The sequence below is a fragment of the Chanos chanos genome, chromosome 13, assembly GCF_902362185.1.
Source record: "Chanos chanos chromosome 13, fChaCha1.1, whole genome shotgun sequence".
NCBI classification, from domain to species: domain Eukaryota; kingdom Metazoa; phylum Chordata; class Actinopteri; order Gonorynchiformes; family Chanidae; genus Chanos; species Chanos chanos.
Window position 1 is genome coordinate 19,406,216 of NC_044507.1, and position 20,103 is coordinate 19,426,318.

A 20,103-nucleotide genomic window follows, 5' to 3' on the forward strand; every position below is an offset into this window, starting at 1 on the left:
ATGATATCAACTTAGCCAATACTTTACGACCCAAAACCCATTAAAAGGAAAACTATTTTTCCAAGTGAATTAAGTCAATACTCTACAGTTAACAGCAATTTCACCTCTGTAAAGTTATTTTTCGAGGTGGGCGACCGATTCTCTGTCTTCTCCCCGACACTGGAAGTTTATTGCAGCCCCCTCTCAGTGCTCTATCAAAGATACCAGTGCTCAATCACATGCGGACCAGTAGTGGGAGCTAGTGAGGCGGGTGTGGGCGGGTGTAGACAGGGGTGATCGACCACGGGTGGTAATTTGGTATCAGAGTGCCCCTCACTGTCTCTATGTCAATGGGACAGATTTTACTGTGGAACTATACAGTTTTGTGATTCGCCTTTAATTCAGATTCTAAAGGAACAGGTAATAAAATTTGACACGATTCATGCCAGGAGAATGATACGTTGTACTACGCGTTGTAATCACGCGGTATTACCGTCTTACAGTTGAGACAACAGTTGTCACACTCCAGGTATACCAGATAAAACATTACAAATAAAAACGAACTTTTATAACTGTATTGTACATGAGTTTCTTGGGCCGTCACTAAAGTTGTAGTCTGCGGGACATAAAACGGGACAATAATTCACTCTTGAAAACCTAATTTGACTGTGTGGTGAAAGCAGTATTAACGACGCTTTCAAACAGAAGCGCGAGCATCGCTGTCGTCTCAGGTTCAGGTTCAGGGAAACAACCACCCGTCAGAATGAATTGTCAGAATTGCTCTCACGGTAGAGGGCAGTGTCAGACTGTACTAGGTTTAACCCTATTCTGCACAAATCCGCTGTATTTTGGCACTTTTATACAGACCTTTTGCACTTTGCAGTGTTTCATTTGGTGTAATCAGTCAATTCAGTGGTTTAACAAGGTACTGGTGACAGAGGAAGAATCTTCTGCTTAGTTATTTGCTAATGGACTATATGGGCAACTGTATGGACATGCTCATGGTAGAGGAATTCAGATTCATTATTAATGATGAATAGTGTTGTGTATTTATAAAGCACTGTGTAAACAAACAAACAAAAAAACAGTGTGTTTAATTGGACAGGCACACGCACGTGCGCGTGCGCACACACACATTTTGTTTTGTTGTATTTTATTTTTATTTTTCCAGTGAATGCATGCTCAGAAATAATCATTTTCAGACACATTAAACCATTTCTGCAAAGCTGGTGGAATGGGAGTGAAGTGGTAAAAGCAAAAAAAAAAAAAGTATCCACATCATTAAAATCACTGAAACATGAAACATGTACGGAGGGGGGTGTACGGGCGCATGTTACTTTTGTACCACTGACCCCCTACCTGTGAAGGAGGCCTTTAACGACATTAGCATATAAATGGTGCAGTTTGTTTTTTCCATTTGCCTTGCAAATAGATTATTAGATGCTGTTTATAAGTTAGAAGACAAGCACTCTCTGATTATGGAGGACTGATGCAGAGTTTTTAAACCTATTTACTGAGTTGATGTGCGCAAGGAAAAACATTTAATGGAAAAGCTTTCAAGTTGATTTTCAAGCAGGAGGTTAATTGGACAAGGTTTTGGAAAAGATGAAATCAAGGCACAGTACAGACATGGTTGAAGTACCTTACAGGGCTCAGAACAGCCATGATTACAGATTTTGATCTCCAAATAAGGTGGGGGGGGGAGAGACAAAAGGCAAAACAAAAACTCCATGGCCATTCCTCATGTTGGCTGAGAGTGAAATTGCTTTTCATAGGGCTCTTATGGAGGAAGGGTATATAGAGTTTGCACTCATGCTATGATGGTATTCATCTAACCATACCTTAAAAGGAACATGAACTTAAGAACCCTGGAGAATGCAATATCTCATTTGCAAACAAATCACGAAAAATCATCCAGATTGACCACTTGTCAGACGAAAGACTAAAACAGGTACCACTTTTCTGTCATTTCGTCAAGCACCGCTCTTCCCTCCATTTGTTCACGACGACCGATGAGAGTACTTTTAAGAGCAACAGTGCTAGTAACGGTGTGGTCCTTGAGTTTGTTTTATCAAATGTCCTCTGATTTTGTGATTTTTATTTTCTTTGTCAAATAAACGGTTATCTGACACATTTTTCTCTGCCTGTAGAATACCCATAGACATGTAAAAAACACGGTGACAACACAGACATCATTGGTTCAGACGCGTGTAGCGTTTGGAGGACTCACCAGGTAAAAGAAGAAGGTTTTTTTGAGAAGGCTAGATTGAGAATGAGATAAGTGCTTGGGTGACAAATGACGCGTACAAAAACATAGATGTTGACACGGAACAAGTCTGGGCACTGACAAAATCTTTACAGGACGTGAGTAGTTTGAATTCTGTTTTTAGAAATGAATCACCTAACAGGACAAGCAGTAAATATTATCCAACATACCACCTTCTGTTTCCTTTCATTACTTAAGGGCCTGAGAACAGCAAAACATTCATTAAAATATTGTTTTGAATCTTTGGCAAGTCTTACTGACAGGGGACATGGAGCAAGAAATATTAAGAAAACATCAGCATACAAATCAAAGCTCTGTCCAGCCTAATTAAGAGAGATAAGCCCAAACAAAACCCAGCAGGCATGTAGCCTCAATAGACCACAACCCGAAAGCATGGATTTTAACAAAGATTTCTCATTATGTTCACAATAAATAAATCAAAAAAGTAGAGCTCTACTAATTCTCTCTTCTACACCCCGCGTGACGCACAAGTGCACGCTTGAAATTGTGTGTCCGTGCAGACGCACACATACACACACAAGCACGCGCAAGCACACAAACACATTCACACACATGCACACTCACGCAAACAAACACACACACACACGTGCGCACAAACATGCGCACACACACACACACAAACCCTTCACAGTATTAATACACTGAGATAAACAGACTAAACCACTGTACTCACACTATCCGTTTACTGCAGTAGTTATAGCGCCTAGAGACTGTAGCATGGCATACTGTTGAGTGTCATGTGCTGCTACTATTCATTCATTAAAACAAGCTAATCCGAAGAGACATTAAGACTTAACTTTATCACTTTCAGTCTACAAAGGATACTTCATCCAACAATGACACAAATAAGTGAAGTTACACCACTCTAATGAAAGTCAGGATTTAAAAAAAAAATGCATTTGTTGTCATTTAACAATTGACGGACCCTCAGTTTAACATCTGAAGGTTGAAATCTAATAAAGTGAAAAAGTCACATTAAATACAGACGTCTGCTCTGTTTTCTTGACCAAAAATGGCTCCAGATGAATCGCTTCTGACTGCTTAAAAAAAACAGGCAAACGTGTGAGCGTTGTGTTCAGTAAACATCCCGGTGTGGCGCAGAGAGACTCAGATACACACAGATGGCAGCTGCGAGTGTAATATAGAAGCCTTGATGTCTGTCACACACCGATTCTGATGGTGTATTTATTATGACATCTTGGCTCTTGCGGTCCTTACAGATTTGACTGATGGATGCAGGGACCGTTGCTATTAAACAGATTGGCAAACCATCTGGCAGAACGAACAGAGCTAGGCAGAGTGACACCCCGCCGAAATGGGAGGCTCTTCCTGTGGCGATCAGCTGCATGAGAAAAAAGCACAGAGAAATCCGAACAGCAAGGCACAGTGCCAAACAAAACAAAACAGAACCAAAAAAAACAACCCCCCCACCCCCGCCCCCCCAAAAAAACAACAACAACAACAAAAAAAAAACCAAGGCTTTTATCAGCAAATTTCTTAATACCAAGCTGGATGAGTGTTGATGGCATTGCTAAGATGATATATTCATGAAATTCACCTGCAATCTGTGGTTCTTTTTATAAACACCGTTGATTTGATTCTCTAACTGGTAAGGTCAGGTTTCATGTGACTGTTCACCTGATGTGGCACTGTCAAAAATTGTAACCGAGGTAACTCTAGAAGTTTTCACTGAGAAGATAACATTGTTTATTAGACTTAGTTTTCACACCTTTGCAACCCCACCCCCCACCCCCGCCCCCCCCTGCTTGCATAGTCTGATCTTACCAGCAGCAGTCTAAAATAAAGAACATTTCTCTTACTGTTAACACACACACACACATTGCTTTAAATACACAAACTCATACACACACACTGTTCTAAATACTCAAACTCTGTCTCTCTTTCTCTCTGACACACACACACACACACACACACACATTGCTTTAAATACACAAACTTATACACACACATTGTTCTAAATACTCAAACTCTGTCTCTCTCTCTCTCTCTCTCACACATACACACACACACACACACACACACGTACGCAGCTGCATACACACACACTGGTACTCCTGCCCAAACACTATGTTTACTGTTTTCCAATTTTTTTTGGTTAGCAAAACAAGGCAAAATTCAAAACCACACCCTCTCATGAAAGAATAAATAAGTTACACAGTACATGTCATGTAGATATACACAGTTTGAAGCCAGATTCAGACTCTAGTATTCCTAATGTTGTTGTATTTGTAATCAAATTTTCTTTCTTTTTTTTTTTTTGAGTGTGAGCCAAGAGGTTGTATGATGGTATTTACCATCACAGTGGAAAACTGGTTTACCGTCAGCGCTGTTGACTTGACTGACGCTCTTCTGAGAGGAACCACCACTATCACCACAAAAGCATCTACAGCTCTACAGCCCTGGGACCAACTGAATTTTCCACTGCTCTTTCCTCTGACACAGTCTGTCCAGGATTTCTGTACACGTCACGTCTTATTTCAGTTTTCATTCCAAAAAGCACTTCACACAGTGTTAGGTGCCCCACATACAGAGGGTGTTTTTTTTTTGTTTTGTTTCTTTTTTTTTTTTTAGTTGCAGTACCTGAAAACAGCACTCGTGACGTAGTCAGGCTGATAAGATGTTGACAGCCAAAGACCTAAAGACAAGTTTGAAAAGTGCACTCTTATATCAGTCAGAGTGGAGGTCAGAATTCCTGACGAAAATGTGTCACAAATTCCAAGTTTATGATGCACACGAAAATGGGACAGACATGATACATTGATACCCTTTATTGTGCATTTCATAACACTCCATTTCTGTTGGCTGTTTTATGTTAGACATTGTTTGAAATGTATTAATCTTTAAGATCTGGTGGAATTATTGAGATCATTACAAAATCAGAACACTCAGCCAGTGAGAGATTATATTATTATACCACATTAAGAAGCCCTTTCATAATAAATATACAACGTTATGGAAAAAAAACTAAACTGTAATGACTGATTTTTTGCAATAATGATACATAAAGACAAAGAAATAACATCTAGATTGAACACAGTTTAAGTTCATTTAGCTATCTGTTCAAGAAAGTCCCCCTGTCACCTCCATCTGGAGGAGCAAACATTGGCTGACAAGCTGTCTACAAAAAAAATGTAACTCAGTAAACAGAACTAGCTCATATCTTAAATATTTATATGTCTTGTGTAAGAAGAGGTTCTTTTTTTCTTTTTTTTCTCTCTCAAATTCACTTCCCCTTTAACACCATGGAGAGACCACTTCCTCTTCAGAGTCAAATACAGGCTGAGTCTGACAGAGGTTCCCTTTTTCAGTCGTTTTTCTGAGACGCTGAATGGCTGTCTATTTAAAATACGTACGTTCGAAAATTAACGTAAAAGGCTGAAAGAGAGTTCCCCTGCTGAGCAATAATCTAATCTTCAAATTAAAACCTAGGTATGCACAATCATAATAATATAGATATACAATCAACATAAGAGGAATGTGGCTCACACAGGGAGACAGTTGCTACATTGCACTTGGTACACTTCTACACTGAGGCCTACTGCAGAGTACGTCTAAGTCATCTGCACATAGACCTTCTCCAGCTCATTTAACAATACATATTTTCTCTCAACAGAACTTGACTGCAGCCAAGTGTAAAAATAAATATACACAAAAACAAATAGAGGCACTAAGTGCTGATCCACTGATAATAGAAAAAAAAAACTGACTGATACAGCAACAGCTAAGGGCGTCAAATTCGATCTACATTTATCGACATTAATTGCGTTTGTGACCAATCAGAATGCTATATGTGGGAACGATTTGACAAGAGAATACCACTGATAAAGAGCCACAAAGTGCATTGGCATGTACCTTATTGTACATTACTGACAAAGGGTGGGTACACGTACATTTTATTGACAATAGCTGCATGTCTGGAAGAACAATAGACAAGAAGCTGTGGGTGAGAACATTTCCACTGTTTGTTTCGAACACCCCAAGTCACAGGACAACATTCCAGATTTTCTTTTTTTTTTTTTTCTTTTCTTTTCTTTTTCTTTTTTTTTTTGTTCTTGCTGAACACATACCTTAGGGCAGACACAGGAAGCAACATGCATGTCTTCCTAGTCTTGGGTCTGTGCTGTATGTTCAGCAGTGACACGCTCAGCACCTCAGGCCGGGCTGAGGACACTACTGCGGGGGGACAGAGCTACGGGGTAGGAACCTCCTACAGCAGATCCTGTTCCACCCATACAGTTTTTTTCTGCTCCTCTAAGATTTTGTCCTTAATGACCTTCAGTAAGTCCTCCACGCCGCTCCAGGAGTCGGGCTCCACAGACGCGTAGAGACACGGTAGGCTCTCCAGCTCCTTCTCCTTATAGCGGCACATCTTCAGGAAGTCCTCCTCTGAGTCCACCTTTAACGGCAGCCTCCTGTCAGGGCACAGACGTCAGGGAAACAGTGAAAAAAAAACAAAAAAGTCCACAACAGACAAACACACTGACACTTCATTTTCAGTCGGTTATTTTTGAGTTTTCCCATCAGCATAAATCTCTGTGTTGTTTGTAGGTGATAATGAGAGAGGGAGATAGAGAGGAGCTCTGATTAAAGGGCACTAGGGTCTGCATTACCTTAATTTTCTAATGTTCTTCTCACAGATTTTGATGAAGATAATGATGGGGTAGATTTCTCTCCTCAGCAGGTCCTTTACACAGCTCAGATCAACTTCCAGCAGACAGTGTTTATTCTGAGAAATAAGACAGAAATATACCGGATTTGACATTGGTTGACTTGTCAAAAAAGGAATAACAGGGTTTTTTCTCTTTTGCTTGTTTGTTTAATTTTTGCAATGGGATACTGGGAATAATAATAATAATAATAATAATAATAATAATAATAATAATAATAATGAAAGTTGCCAGAAATGTTTGTGTTTTTGAAATGAGTATCAGACTAGAGCAGAGCACAGTGCGACATAGCTGAGGATTCTTCAGGCAAAACGGCACATCTGTTAAGACTCACTTACACACATCCCCATCCCTGTGTGCCCCCCCCCCTCCCCCCCCACTACTCTGCTTCTGCTCTTTTCACTCGGCTCTCACAGGAACACCATTTGCAGTGGAAAATTAGACACATCTCCTGACACATTACTAAGTGAAGCACAAAAAAGTGACTTTTTTGGGGGGCGGGGTGGGGTGGGGGGGGGGTGGTCAGCGTCTGACAATACCAAAAAAAAACAACCAAACCAGACTTTATTTGTCTGTATTGTCTATATTTAGGCTGTCTATACAGTGCATCCTACCACAGGCTTCCCTTTTTTTTACAGAACATGCATCCGGTCAAAGCCCTGACAGGGGAAGCACTTTGTCCCTCTTTTTCTTCTACAGTGACTTCCCAGCCCTCTGAGTACAGAGGCAGCTTCCTCCACAGAATGAGAGGATCAGGTAAAGCTCTGAGAATTACACGTATTGTGGGCAGGAAATGTCAGCTGAGTATGATGGGTCAGCGAACATCCTGAAGAGGGGTTAGTTTCTCCAAATGAGACATGCTTCTAAATGAGACTCAAGACAGCTGAAAGCTTGGCAAGCCACAGAGAGCGAGAGAGAGAGTGAGAGAGAGAGAGAGAAAGAGAGAGAGAGAGAGAGAGAGAGAGAGAGAGAGAGAGAGAGAGAAGAGAGAGAGAGAGAGAGAGAGAGAGAGAGAGAGCGAGAGAGAGAGAGAGAAAGAGAGAGAGAGAGAGAGAGAGAGAGAGAGAGAAAGAGAGAGAGAGAGAGAGAGAGAGAGAGAGAGAGAGAGAAAGAGAGAGAGAGAGAGCAATAATACGACAAATCTCATAAAGAGGCGGAGTGACAGTTACATGTAAAGCAAAAAAAAAAAAACAAAATGTAATTTAACGATCACTGAAATGTTACCAGACATTTCTAATTGTACCTTGAACGCCACTGCCTCAATATTTTCAGGGGTGATGCATTCGTATGTGTTGGCTTCTTTTTCTTTAGAGTAAATGATTGGTTCTATCTTCTGTTTCATAAAAAACTCCTCTTTTGTTAGAACATCTGAAAAGATGACACATGAGAACGAAAAAAATGTAAAAACAGGTTTAAAAACTGCCGATTGACAGGCCAAGTAGAAAAAAGCCCTGACACTTACGTGTGTTTATGACTAATTAATTGCTCATTTCCAAACACCTTTTTATATCAACAGATTCACTTATTGTATTGTATTTCTTTCAGATGTGTATTACTGTTTGATCTAGGTCTAATAGTTTGGAGTATAAGGGAACTGTCCAGACATAATGACTGTGCTCATCGTACAGAGATTAAAAAATCTCCCCTCCCATTTCTGTGCTCTTCTCTGGCACATAATGTCCTTATCTTACATCAGTGACCTATTGCTGACAATGTCGACTATTGTCCCCATTCAATTTGAGTGGATAACATTTCTACGGCAATTACTTCTGCACAATACAAAACCGTTTCTGTGTGCACCTCTTTTTTTAACCCTTGCAACCATACCTGGTTTACACATGTTGAATTCCATGGCGCCTCCGAGGTTGAGGAATTTTTGAACGATGGTTTTGGCCAGAGCGCTCGGGGAAAAGAGTACAGGTCTCTTGCGTTGGGAGTGGTGTGGAGTGACCAGGCTGTAAGGGATCAGGTTTAGGCTCTTATTCAGGTCGGTCTCTGTGTCAGAAGAGTCTGAAATTACACACATTGAAACAGGACAGCAGGTTAACATCCCACTGTAAAAAGCACCTATAAAAGCTATTATCTCTTATGGGCCAGAATCAGGGCCAATGGAGAACTACAGTCACCAGAGAGGACTAGAATCTTCAGGAAAGAAATGAAGGTTGTGGGTGAAGGTGGGAGGTAGCAGGAGGTAGCTGGGAACTCACCGTCAGGTTTCATGTTTTCAAAACCAGGCCTGGGAAGCGATGATGGATTCCCGCCGCTGACGATGCGCACGCGCTCGCTGCTGTTCATCCTCTTGTACTTGTTATCTGTTCTGCTGACAAACTGACAGCAAAGAAATCTCTTAATCTCCAATTCCCATCTCCTTGCCCTTTCTATAACAATCCCTGTGTCTCCATTCTTTTCAGACAGAGAGAGTAGAGGTTGAGATATTACCTGTAGTATCTGACAGATGAAGAGGCTGGCCCTGGACAGACGCGGGCTGGACTTGGGGTCAGGTGACTGCATGGGCTCCTCTGGCTGTAACGTGTTCTACGGACAATAAAAACAAGGTAAAAATCAGTTACTATGATATTGTTTGAACACCAGTGGCCTTGGTTAAACATTCTCTAAGTTCACATAAAGTTCAATAAAGGGCGTTTTTGAGGTCTTGGGGACAAAAGCCGGTGTTTCGGGGGTTCAGGAGGCTCTCTGAGCGTAGCTGTGCACTGACCCGAAGACCCCGCAGGCTGTCCGTGTCCTCCTTCCCACCCCGGCACATCAGTTTCTGGATCTTCACTAGGAGGAGCTGCTGGGCCCTGGGCAGTGAGAGAAGAACGTCTCAGAGTCGGCTCCAGTGAGGATAAACGTATCCGACCGAATAACACACTCCAAAACACTGACAGTGATGGATTACTCTCAAAAAAGAAAAATAAATAAATAAATAAAGTGACAACACTTTATTCTACTAAGCTGATCGTCTAAGTAGAGGTACTTGACAGAAGATGGGGTCATATGAAACATGTAGAAACCTGGAGTAGCTCGGTATGGTGCCTCTCTCCAGATCCTTGTCGGTAAAGGCGTCGACTCGAGCGCACAGCCACTCGCATTTCCCCTGGTGCATGGTGTCCAGCACATGGACAATCTCGTCACAGCGCACGCTCATCGTGCAGTTGTCCGTCTGGACCGACACGTTCAAGTTTACCCGGATGTAAAAGGAATCCCCCGAAACCAGCGTGCCATCATCCATGTCCTTCTGTAGCCGACGGTAGCCTGAGAACAAGAAGAGGGAGGTGCGGGTGGGTTGGGAGGCAGGGACTTGGTCGGGACAGAAATATAAACACAGAGCCCACAGAGAGCAGCCAGGAAAGGCAGGACTCAGTGAGGTTGTCATTGCTCTTTAAGCTGCTGAGAATCCCATTACTTGTCCAAACAGATGAGCAGGCCGCCGCTGGGCTCTGTGCACCGACAGATGAAATCTAACATTATGAGGTCTTTGATATTGTGTGTGTGCCTGCTTTAGTTGCCTTTGTGCTGAGCATACAGCTCTCCACGGATGTTCACACAAGAACTGAAGAGAAGCACAGCCAGAGACAGGAACACTGTCTCCCAGTTAATGGATCAAAGTTTTAGCTTTGTCTTTTTGAATTCACAGATGCTGTGTGGCTACTCCTGGTGTGCTCTGCTTTCTTCAACCCTTATCCGCGTGCAGTCTTAGAAGAAAAGCCAACTAAATGGAAGAAAAAAACTGTTTGAGTTACCATCAACGTTGGATCTGTAATGGAGCTTGATCTGGCCAGTGCATCTCTGCAGGGTCCAATGGGCCTCTTCTTTGGTGCATGTGTCCAGAGGTACGCTCTGGGTTTCTCCATGGATACAGCCTTCTAACTACACCGCCCATAAACAGCACAATACAAATACATTACTAATACCGCCACGACAGGGCATGCAGTACAGATAAGAGCAGATTCACTCTGTGATACGTGCAGTCGGAATATCTCACCATTAGGAGGTGGTGTCCCTCTCTCAGTCCAGCCGACTCTGCTTTAGAGCCGGGTTTCACAAAGGACACGAAGATGCCACTCTCATTGCCCCCTACCAGAGTGACATCTGAGAGAATGTAGTCTCCCGGGACACAGAGGTCCTGCACAGGCTTAAGAGTACTGTTGAAGCGCGTAAACGAGTTGAGCGAAGGGCGAAACGGTCTGAGGGGCAGGAAAAAAAAAAAACCATAAATCATGCATGAGCGCACACACACGTACATACACATACACACCCACAACCACGCACGCACAAACATAAACACAAACACACGCATGCACAAATATACACATTCATGTATGCACATACACACATGAAAACATACATCAAATCTTTTTGGATCATATTACTGTATAGTGATATGTTACGACAATGCCGTGTTGTTAATTTTATTATTTTTTTTTTCTTTCTCTCCTCCAGTTTGGAATGTCCAATTACCTGTAACCTTGTGAACCTCTCTCGCTCATAGCGGTCACCTTCAGTCAAGGTGAGTGAGGCATGGCATAATCACTCTCAGGTATGAGATGCAGATGGGTGATTGTTGTGGCAGGGCAGGGAGACATGTGCTGAAAACAGGGCTATGAGGGCAGTGGGGCTCATCACCAATTCTTTCACAGACTTTCATTTGAATAGGTTCGTTTCTCTCTTCTTTTTTTTTTTCAGTCGGAAATTAGTCTGTCAGTCTGTGATTGTATTTTAATTTGACGACTGTTAATGAGATTGGATGATTCAGCGGAATAACAGGATAACAAGTTTGGCTGGTATTTTTCCTTCTTTGTTTCTGTCTTTCTTTCTCTCTTTCCTTCTTTTTGTTTTTTCTTTCCAAACTACATTTTATATGGCTTCATTCACACTTAAATGATCATCCATTTTTTTAATGCGCAATCTACAGAATCATGAAACTCAAACATATAAAATATGATGCTAACACTGACGTGGTGTCAAGTGTCTATGCTTAGAACAAACTACAATGGTATTCATCCAACTTTTACACTCCCTTCATTGTCCTCAATGAGTTACAAACGTGTTAACCCACAATCACAGACATTCATTCAACCTTATAATGACACAGCACTTACCTACTGATGCACTCTTAATGCCGGCAGTCGTATTACTGTCTCAGATCACTGCTAGATTTATTTTTTTTATATAGCTGCCCAGTGCATCATCATCATCATCTCAAACCTCACTGGTATACTGTAATATCAAAGTATTACAATATACCAAATCCTCACATATGACCAGTCTGCCTCTAACCAAAGTAATATAATATACTCAGACCTCACATATGACCAAAGTAATACAGTATACTCAGACATCATATATACCAAAGTATACTTAGACCTCATATTTGACCAAAGGAATATGGTATACTCAGACAATATGACCAAAGTATTACAATATACTCTGACCTCAAATTTGACCAAAGTAATACAGTATACTCAGACAATACGACCAAAGTATAACAATGTACTCAGACCTCAAATTTGACCAAAGTAATACAGTACACAGTATACTCAGACAATATGACCAAAGTATAACAATACACTCAGACCTCATATTTGACCAAAGTAACACAATATACTCAGACCTCATATATGACCAAAGTATAGCAATGTACACAGACCTCGTAAAAGACCAAAGTATAACAATATATTCAGACGTCATATATGACCAGTCTGTCTCTAACCAAAGCATTATAATACACTCAGATCTCACTTGTCGTGAGTCAGTATTACAGCACACAAAGTGAATCATGTCTAACAACAGGTTCAAACCAGCTCTTGTCACCAAGGAAAAAAGTAATTACGATATCTCTGAGCAGGGCAACATCCTGGAGAAATGAGTAAAGCTACCTACCCAGAGGGGACTGCCATATAGCCAAATGAGTTCAAAGTGAAATCAAACTAACAGCACATCATGTAATGCTTAAAGGTTACATAAGCATCCAACACACTGCACTTTTCAAAGTAACACAAACACTGCGTGTATAATAAATGAGATTCAGGTTTAACTAACTTTTTGCAGTTACAAAAGCTCACAGTGACCTGTTCAAAACATTCTTTAGAAACTTTTTTGCCAATATAGTGGAGCAACACCGACTCAAAAGGAACATCTCGGATCCTTCTGTTTTGAGCCATATTAAAACCCTCTCCAGTCTGCTTTGAGCAGAAGTCTAGAAAATGCATCAAATGACATCAAACACTACACTCATGAAATGCTTCAGTCTGGATTCAGATAAGGCCAGAGTACTGCTGACCAGGTCTGATGAAAATAGCATATGATCTGAGACTAATGGCTGATGAGGGTAGAATTTCAGTTCTTCTGCTTCTTAATTTAAGCGCTGCATTTGACCTGCCAGGTCACGATACACTTTTAGATAATCCTGCGTAAAATGGTTTCGTTTACGTAACGGGCACGCAATACACTATTTCGGGAAGCATTTGTAAAGGACAGTCTAAGATTCTCTGTGGGGTTCAACAGGGTTCTTTTCTTCATTGAATTTTATTCTCTTTCTACGTGTTTCCACTTCGTAGAATTGCTTCAGAACATCGGTATCCATCACTATGCTAACTAGGATGGCAACATTAAGCTACACATACCTGCAGCATCAGAGAGCAATGATACTCTACATCTATTGATTAACTTTAGTAAAACTGTCTCTCCAGAACTGTAAACTGGATTAACAGTAATTTCCAAAAATATGAAGGTAAAATAGAAATTCTTACAAATGAACGTTAGGGAACGTGTCTCTGCAGATAAAAGCGAGGGATGAAATGAGAAACCTTGTTATTATTCCTGATTCTGATTTGACTTTTAAATTAAAATCGACAAAGTCACCAAAACTGCTTCCTGTCCCCTCAGTTATACAACATGAGTTAGACCTTATCTAGCAAAGGATGAGTCCTGCCTTTGTTTTCTCATGTCAAGACTACTACCAAGCACTTTCTGACTGGGTTATCTAAAAACACCCGATATACATCAATGTTCATGATGCTTCTCATTTATAACTTAGGAAATATAACTTCTTAAACACACATTTGAAACTGTAAAAGCCTTGAACTGAAAAGGTGAAGCCAAACAGCTCTGTTAAGATGTAATAAAACTAATGCATTTCTGGGAATTCAATTCATGTCACCAAGGAGCAAGTCTTAGGCAATTTCAAGCCAGTGGTCAAAAGGACAGAATGACCATGACGGAGGCATAGTACGAAACACAAACGCCTACCTCTCCAGCGACAGTTTCCTGAATATGTTGTTGACTTGCTCCAGGTCATAGGTCTCCATGCCCTCTGAATGGTGGGAGGAGGAAGAGGAGTGAATAGACGGAGGACCGTGGGAAAACCTATCAGCTTCTTCGTCTGAGGAGGGAGAGAGGAGAGAGTACAGGGGGCGATGATTAGAGGAGGTGACCACAATGAGAGACTGATAGAAAGATCAACAATTGACGGTCCCTTTTCTTTACCTGGCTCCATATTGTCCCCACTATCACTGTCTAGGTCAGAGAGACTGAGATCGAGAGAGAGAGAGAGGAAATGATAAAGAAATAAAGGTATCATTATATGATAGGCAAATCTAAATGAGTCTATCACATAAGGGTTTAGGACACAATCTCCAGAACAAGTTTATGATAATTTCATGACAACGGCTCATATCTCCACCATAAATACCTCCGCGGTTGGAAGTCATGGTCTCCCTCTTTGGTTCTCCTCACGAGGGAGGCGTTCCCTGGAGGCTCAGGGGCTGTGGACATGATGCTGTCATTCCGATAGCGCAGCTGCTGGCAAAGAGAGGATTCAGACTCTTAAAGGGTCTATTCTAAAGCCTTCATTTTCACATTTCACCTTTTTGTGACATATTTGCAACAGTGCAGAATGAGTCATGAGACACTTACTTTGTTAAGCATGTCTTTGGCGCTTGTTGGCGTGATAGGGACACTAGTGAAACTGGTGTTGCCTGAATTTGTGGTAAAGGAACCAGTGTCTGTGCTAGGAGCATCCGATAGATCCCCATTGTTTGACACTGTTATGTAAAGAAAGAGAAAGCCAAAGAGAGTCTATATAACCCATTTATTCACTTCTTCAGCTAAGATTAGTAAAAATCCTTGCAGTTTACAGTACCGAGGAAATCTAGAGGCTTGATTGTTGAGACTGGAGACTTTGCTCTGTTGATCTGCAATATAAAAGACGTGTCAGATCACAAGCTCAACACCATTAAACAGCATACAAACACTGTGAACGGGCAGTTAAAATCACCATGAATGGAATGTTCACGCCCTTAATGTTTCTTCTGCGTCTTAACTTGGGCTCCTCCTGAAAGAACTTTTCTTCAGCGGAATCTTCTCCAGAGTCTGAAGCCCCATCTGTCTTAGGGTCCTGCTGGTCCAGGGCTTGGGGTATCATCGTAAACGGAATATCTCGAGGCAAACTCTGCAAAGGCAAAAGGCATATATACTGTGAGCAAACACATTTCCTTAATTAACTTACTCAAGTTTACTTACACAAGTTTAACAAGTGGTATTCTAGGTTTAATGGTATATAGTCATGAAAAGCAGATTCAAAGTATCGTGGTGTTGACTAGACTGAGTTCAGATTCACACCTGATCTAAGCCACTTTCCTTAGACAAACGTCTTAACTTGGACTCCAGATTGACTATCTTGGCCTCTTTTCTCACTATTTCAATGTGCAGCTCATCACTCCTCTCCTCCAGCTCACGGATCTGCTTGCGGTATTTGTCTTTGTCAATAAGACACTGAGAGAACTGATTCTGGGCATCGTCTCTGGACTTGAAGGCCTGGGGAGCACATCAAGGACATAGTTTTCAATAACTGACTGGAGATCAGTTAAATGGTGAAAACAGTTTCACCATAACAATCAGTATATGGGTCAGACCTGGTCCCTCTCGCGTTCCACCTCTTCTAACTGGAACATCATGGTGTTCATGCGGTTCTTGTACATTTCACAGTCTTTTTCCAAAGTGGAGCATTTTAATTCTAGGTCTTCTTTTTCCTCCAGGTACTGCAAATAAGAACAGTTATTTTCAATTCTCAGTCACCAGGTTCACGGCACTCATCTTTTCAAAAGAGACCAAAATAAAGCAGCCAAGGATTCTACAAGCCAGCATTCAACATGTTTGGCATCTTCCACCTACAAAATAGTGCAAACGGACTCATAAGTGACTTAGCACCGTAGAATCACACGAATGGTTTGAGAGGAGAATGTGAGAATAGCCTATTGCTATTTTCCGTGCCACCTCCTGCAAGTTCCTCTCTTCTCTCGAATTTTGACACATTTCACACTTCAGCTTGGAGGCAGCGCTAATTAAAGATGCAGCACTTTGCAGAAGGGGCCATTTTAGAACAGCCAGTCATCATCAAGTTCTGTCACTTCTTGTTCATTTGTGACATGAGAAGTCTACACCGGGAGCTTCAGTTTTTATACCCAGTCTCGTCAAAGCAGCCCAAGCTGTACCCATACTGGTGCCAAATTAAAAGTCTATGATGACTATACTGGCCCTATGTATCTCACACATAGACATACTAGGACAGGTCTAATCAACTGAGGAGCTGCTGGCCAAATTCAGCATTCAAACCAGTTCACACCGGCCCTTTGATCAGTTTTGATCATTAACCTGGAAAAAAATATGTACAAGAATTTGAAGTTTGACACAAAGATAAATGACATGAGATAAACAGACATGAGTCTAATCTTCTCCAACGGGACAAGCAGTTTACCTTGCTGTCCTGCCCAACGTTATTAATCTGACCAATAGACAAACCACTTCATCATTTCACAACAGTCAAAGCTTTGAAAAACCCGGCCCCTGCAAGAATGCAGCCAAATATCCCTGCTCAAGGACTATGTTAAATTAACCAGATTGTTAGGGTAACCAGACTAACTGTGTAACACAGAGCTGCACTAAACGCACTTTCTGTGTTTAGACATATCTCGCTCACCTTGTCCCTGAGCTCCTCTGCCTGGCGCACCTCCTCGTGCAGGTTGTAGAGACGATTGACAAGCTCCTGCCTGTCCTCCAGAGCTTCTTGACGGTCGTGCTCCAGAATGTCAAGGATGGCCTTGTGTGGCAGCGGTCCAGGTATCGGTCCTGGCTACATTCACCAAAGAATGGAGGATGAGACAAATAAAGTCAATTCATAGGGAAACCGAGCTTTGTCCAAGGCCAATTAACAAGAGACGGTGCTTAATTGCATAAACTGTGTGGTTGACAGGGTTCCACAGAATTGATCTCACCATTTGAACTAGTCAGTTAATAATATTCATTTCTTTCCCCAAATTATTTATGGAGCTCTGTTATTGTTTGGTTCGGTGTGCATACTGTCAAATAGTGACAAGTTCAACAAGCATGTGTTACTTCACAAGCATATTTCTCTGGCTATTTTTTTACTGTTTTGCTGACAAGGTGTTGTATAGTTGGGCTCTGAGAATTATGTAGTTGAATATATAGGATTTACCTGTATAATAGACTGCAAATCTTGAACTTTGATCTTAAGCATTTCATTCTCACGTTCGAGCTCAAAGATCTGCTCTTTGCGAGGTCGGTTCTCAATGTCGTTTTTCAGTTTCAAAGACTGCCTCCTCTCCATTTTACACTCTTCCTCTACTTTATTCAGCTTGTGCTTCAGCTGATCAATCTGGAGGATGAATAATTGGTACATAAATATAATCAGGTCGTGTACTTTACTCAGCAGGGAAACCAGCCATGTTGAAACAAAACACTTAAACGTCACACATATCGAACTCTTCAAAAGATTTTCAAACAGAGATTTAAAAGATGCACGAAAACAAAAAACGCCAACTACGTTCACGAGTAATGGAGCAACGCACAGACAAACGTCCACGGTGACCCAGTGTGCGAGGAAGCACCAGCAGCACAAAATGACTTTAGCTTAAAAACTGACTGGCAGCCTTCGGTAGGGCTCTGACCTCCAGCTGTAGATCGCGGCTTCTCATGACGGCCATGTTCTTCTCCTCGCTGAGCTGGGCGTAACGCATGGCCAGTTTGTAGTTCTCGTCCTTCACCTTGATCAACTCGTCGTTGTAGTTGTTGCGTTCTTCCTTCATTTTGTTGTAACGCTCCTGGAAGGTCCGAAGCTCTTGGTAAGCCAGTCGCAGCTTCTTTTGCTCGTCCTCCAGAGTACGATACTTTCCGAGAATGTCCACTCTCTGAATGTCTTTGGCCTTTGCCTGCTGCTGTAGTTTGATGATTTCATTCATTAAGAAGTGAGTAAGACCTTCGTGTCCCTCTTCCACTGTGAAACACAGTCGCAATACATTATATCATAAATCACAAAACAGATGTCTGAAGAAGAAAAAAAAAAAAGTGTGACTCAGCAGGCAACATTTCAAGGACATTTGCAGTTCCAAATATTATGACAGAAATGGTGCAAGAATATTCTGAGAATGTCTCATTAAAACAATGAATGAATCATTTTGGTCTATAACCTTGAAACATTCTGCCAAGACACAACAATCTGAGAGTCTAATGACACCAAGTAAGTTTTATTTGTTTTTCTCCTTCCCTCAGAATATGCAAGTGTACAGGTCAGGAAACTCTCCCAGAACTGAAAGTAAAGTACCTGCTGAGTACGTCAACAACTTATCGAGAAACGACAGTCGTGACATCAAAAGAAAGGTCCCAGCGGAAGAAAAAGAAGGACACTGCAATTGTGTGTGCGTAATTCCTCACTGCGAACATATTTGGTCCTCTCACATCTTGAGTAACTCACCCACTATTGTTGAGAACCTGCGAGTGGGCTCCTTCCCCGTGACATGCTTATAGAGGTCGGGGTAATAAAACTCCAGGCTCTCCAGAAACACCACATAGCCGCGCTGACCCTTGGTCCGCAAGATATCCAACAGGCGCCCTGCGAAACAAACACGGCCACTGATTTCCTGAGATACTCTTTGAGTGCATTCCTATAATTTATTATTGTTGATAGAGAATGTACTAATGTGTTTATTTCCTTGTAATAAATTTGAAGTGTTCTCATTTGAATGCTCATTAAGCTTATGCTTTGAATAATCTAAGCACTATGTTATCAGAGAGATAGTTATTCTAAAATCACTTGTCAGCAAGATTGAAAAACATGCTACATTATTAACTAGACTGGCAGTCCCAATAATAATAAAAGTGAAGTAACAGACTAACTGCGTTAAATGAAATAGAGGTAGATATGCATCTTGAGCTCTGCTTTGTAACTAAACACACACACACACACACACACACACACACACATACACACACACACACACAGTTTGGCAGTCTTTGTAAACTCCTTAGGGCAAAATCCTTGTCATCCATTTTGCCTGCAGCCATACATGAGTTGAAAAATGATACAGTGGTTCGGGAAGGAGTCTTTGGAAAGAAAATAAAATACAACAGTAGCTCATGGGATTAAAAGCCTCCATTCATCATCATATACAAAACTGGAAAAACCCAGCGAAAAAAAAAAAACAGGGTTACAGAGTAACTGATTGATGGTGCGATTTGCATGTAAATGTTTTCTGCACACATTTGCATTTTTATATACCATGCTGTCTAGTCGGCTCTGTCACTGACATCCAGTGTATCAATGTTCTGGTGTGGGAGTGTTTGAACGCACCTAACACATCAACACAAACAAACAGCAGAACTCACTAGCTTTAACAAGTACACACACACACACACACACACACACAAACACAGACACAGACACACACACACCTGCACGGTGGACTTTGGACACTAGCAGCAAGGAGCGAAGTACTTCGTCCTCATCCTGTTCGTCGATGACTTTGCACTGTCGCAGGTAAGGGGTCAGTTTGTCGGGGTTGATGGTGCGTGTGAGAGTGTTTCGGTTACTCTCCACATTCTCCCACAAGCTGTCCTCATCATCCTTAATGGTGTCTGAGCCTCCGTTCTCCATGCTTGATTGGGGCCTGGAGCCATAAAAAAAAAAAAGTAGAGTCTGGGTCAGTTTGGGACTATTCTTTTTTTTCAGTGTTCAAAAACAAACAAACAACAACAACAAAAAACAGCACAACAGATAACAGTGGATCTATATATCACACTGATTTTGATGAAACAGGCAAATAGTTAAGTCTTAATTTTCAGACTTTGTCATCT

General features: G+C 41.5%; 1 protein-coding gene across 1 annotated transcript; it reads right to left on the reverse strand.

Annotated features, from left to right (window-relative positions):
* Window positions 1-6,494: 6,494 nt before the first annotated feature.
* On the reverse strand, window positions 6,495-19,903 carry card11 (caspase recruitment domain family, member 11). Its single transcript, XM_030789748.1, has 23 exons — window positions 19,702-19,903; window positions 18,725-18,862; window positions 17,922-18,247; window positions 17,450-17,629; window positions 16,934-17,086; window positions 15,870-15,995; window positions 15,577-15,771; window positions 15,251-15,406; window positions 15,098-15,149; window positions 14,872-14,999; window positions 14,648-14,754; window positions 14,443-14,486; window positions 14,206-14,338; window positions 10,940-11,141; window positions 10,698-10,824; window positions 9,969-10,209; window positions 9,671-9,755; window positions 9,394-9,489; window positions 9,162-9,282; window positions 8,782-8,964; window positions 8,198-8,322; window positions 6,898-7,013; window positions 6,495-6,699 (listed from the first exon to the last, which is right to left on the reverse strand). Exons 1-23 carry the CDS (start codon window positions 19,901-19,903, stop codon window positions 6,495-6,497), a joined length of 3,441 nt encoding a protein of 1,146 aa, XP_030645608.1.
* Window positions 19,904-20,103: the final 200 nt, after the last annotated feature.

Excerpts from the sequence above, each read along its gene's own strand:
- card11 (XM_030789748.1), bottom strand. The coding sequence starts at position 19,903 with ATGGAGAACGGAGGCTCAGACACCATTAAGGATGATGAGGACAGCTTG. Across the intron at positions 9,756-9,968 it reads ACCATACCGAGCTACTCCAG|GGCCCAGCAGCTCCTCCTAG; the intron begins GTTTCTACATGT and ends CTCACTGCCCAG. Across the intron at positions 9,490-9,670 it reads ACAGCCTGCGGGGTCTTCGG|AACACGTTACAGCCAGAGGA; the intron begins GTCAGTGCACAG and ends TATTGTCCGTAG.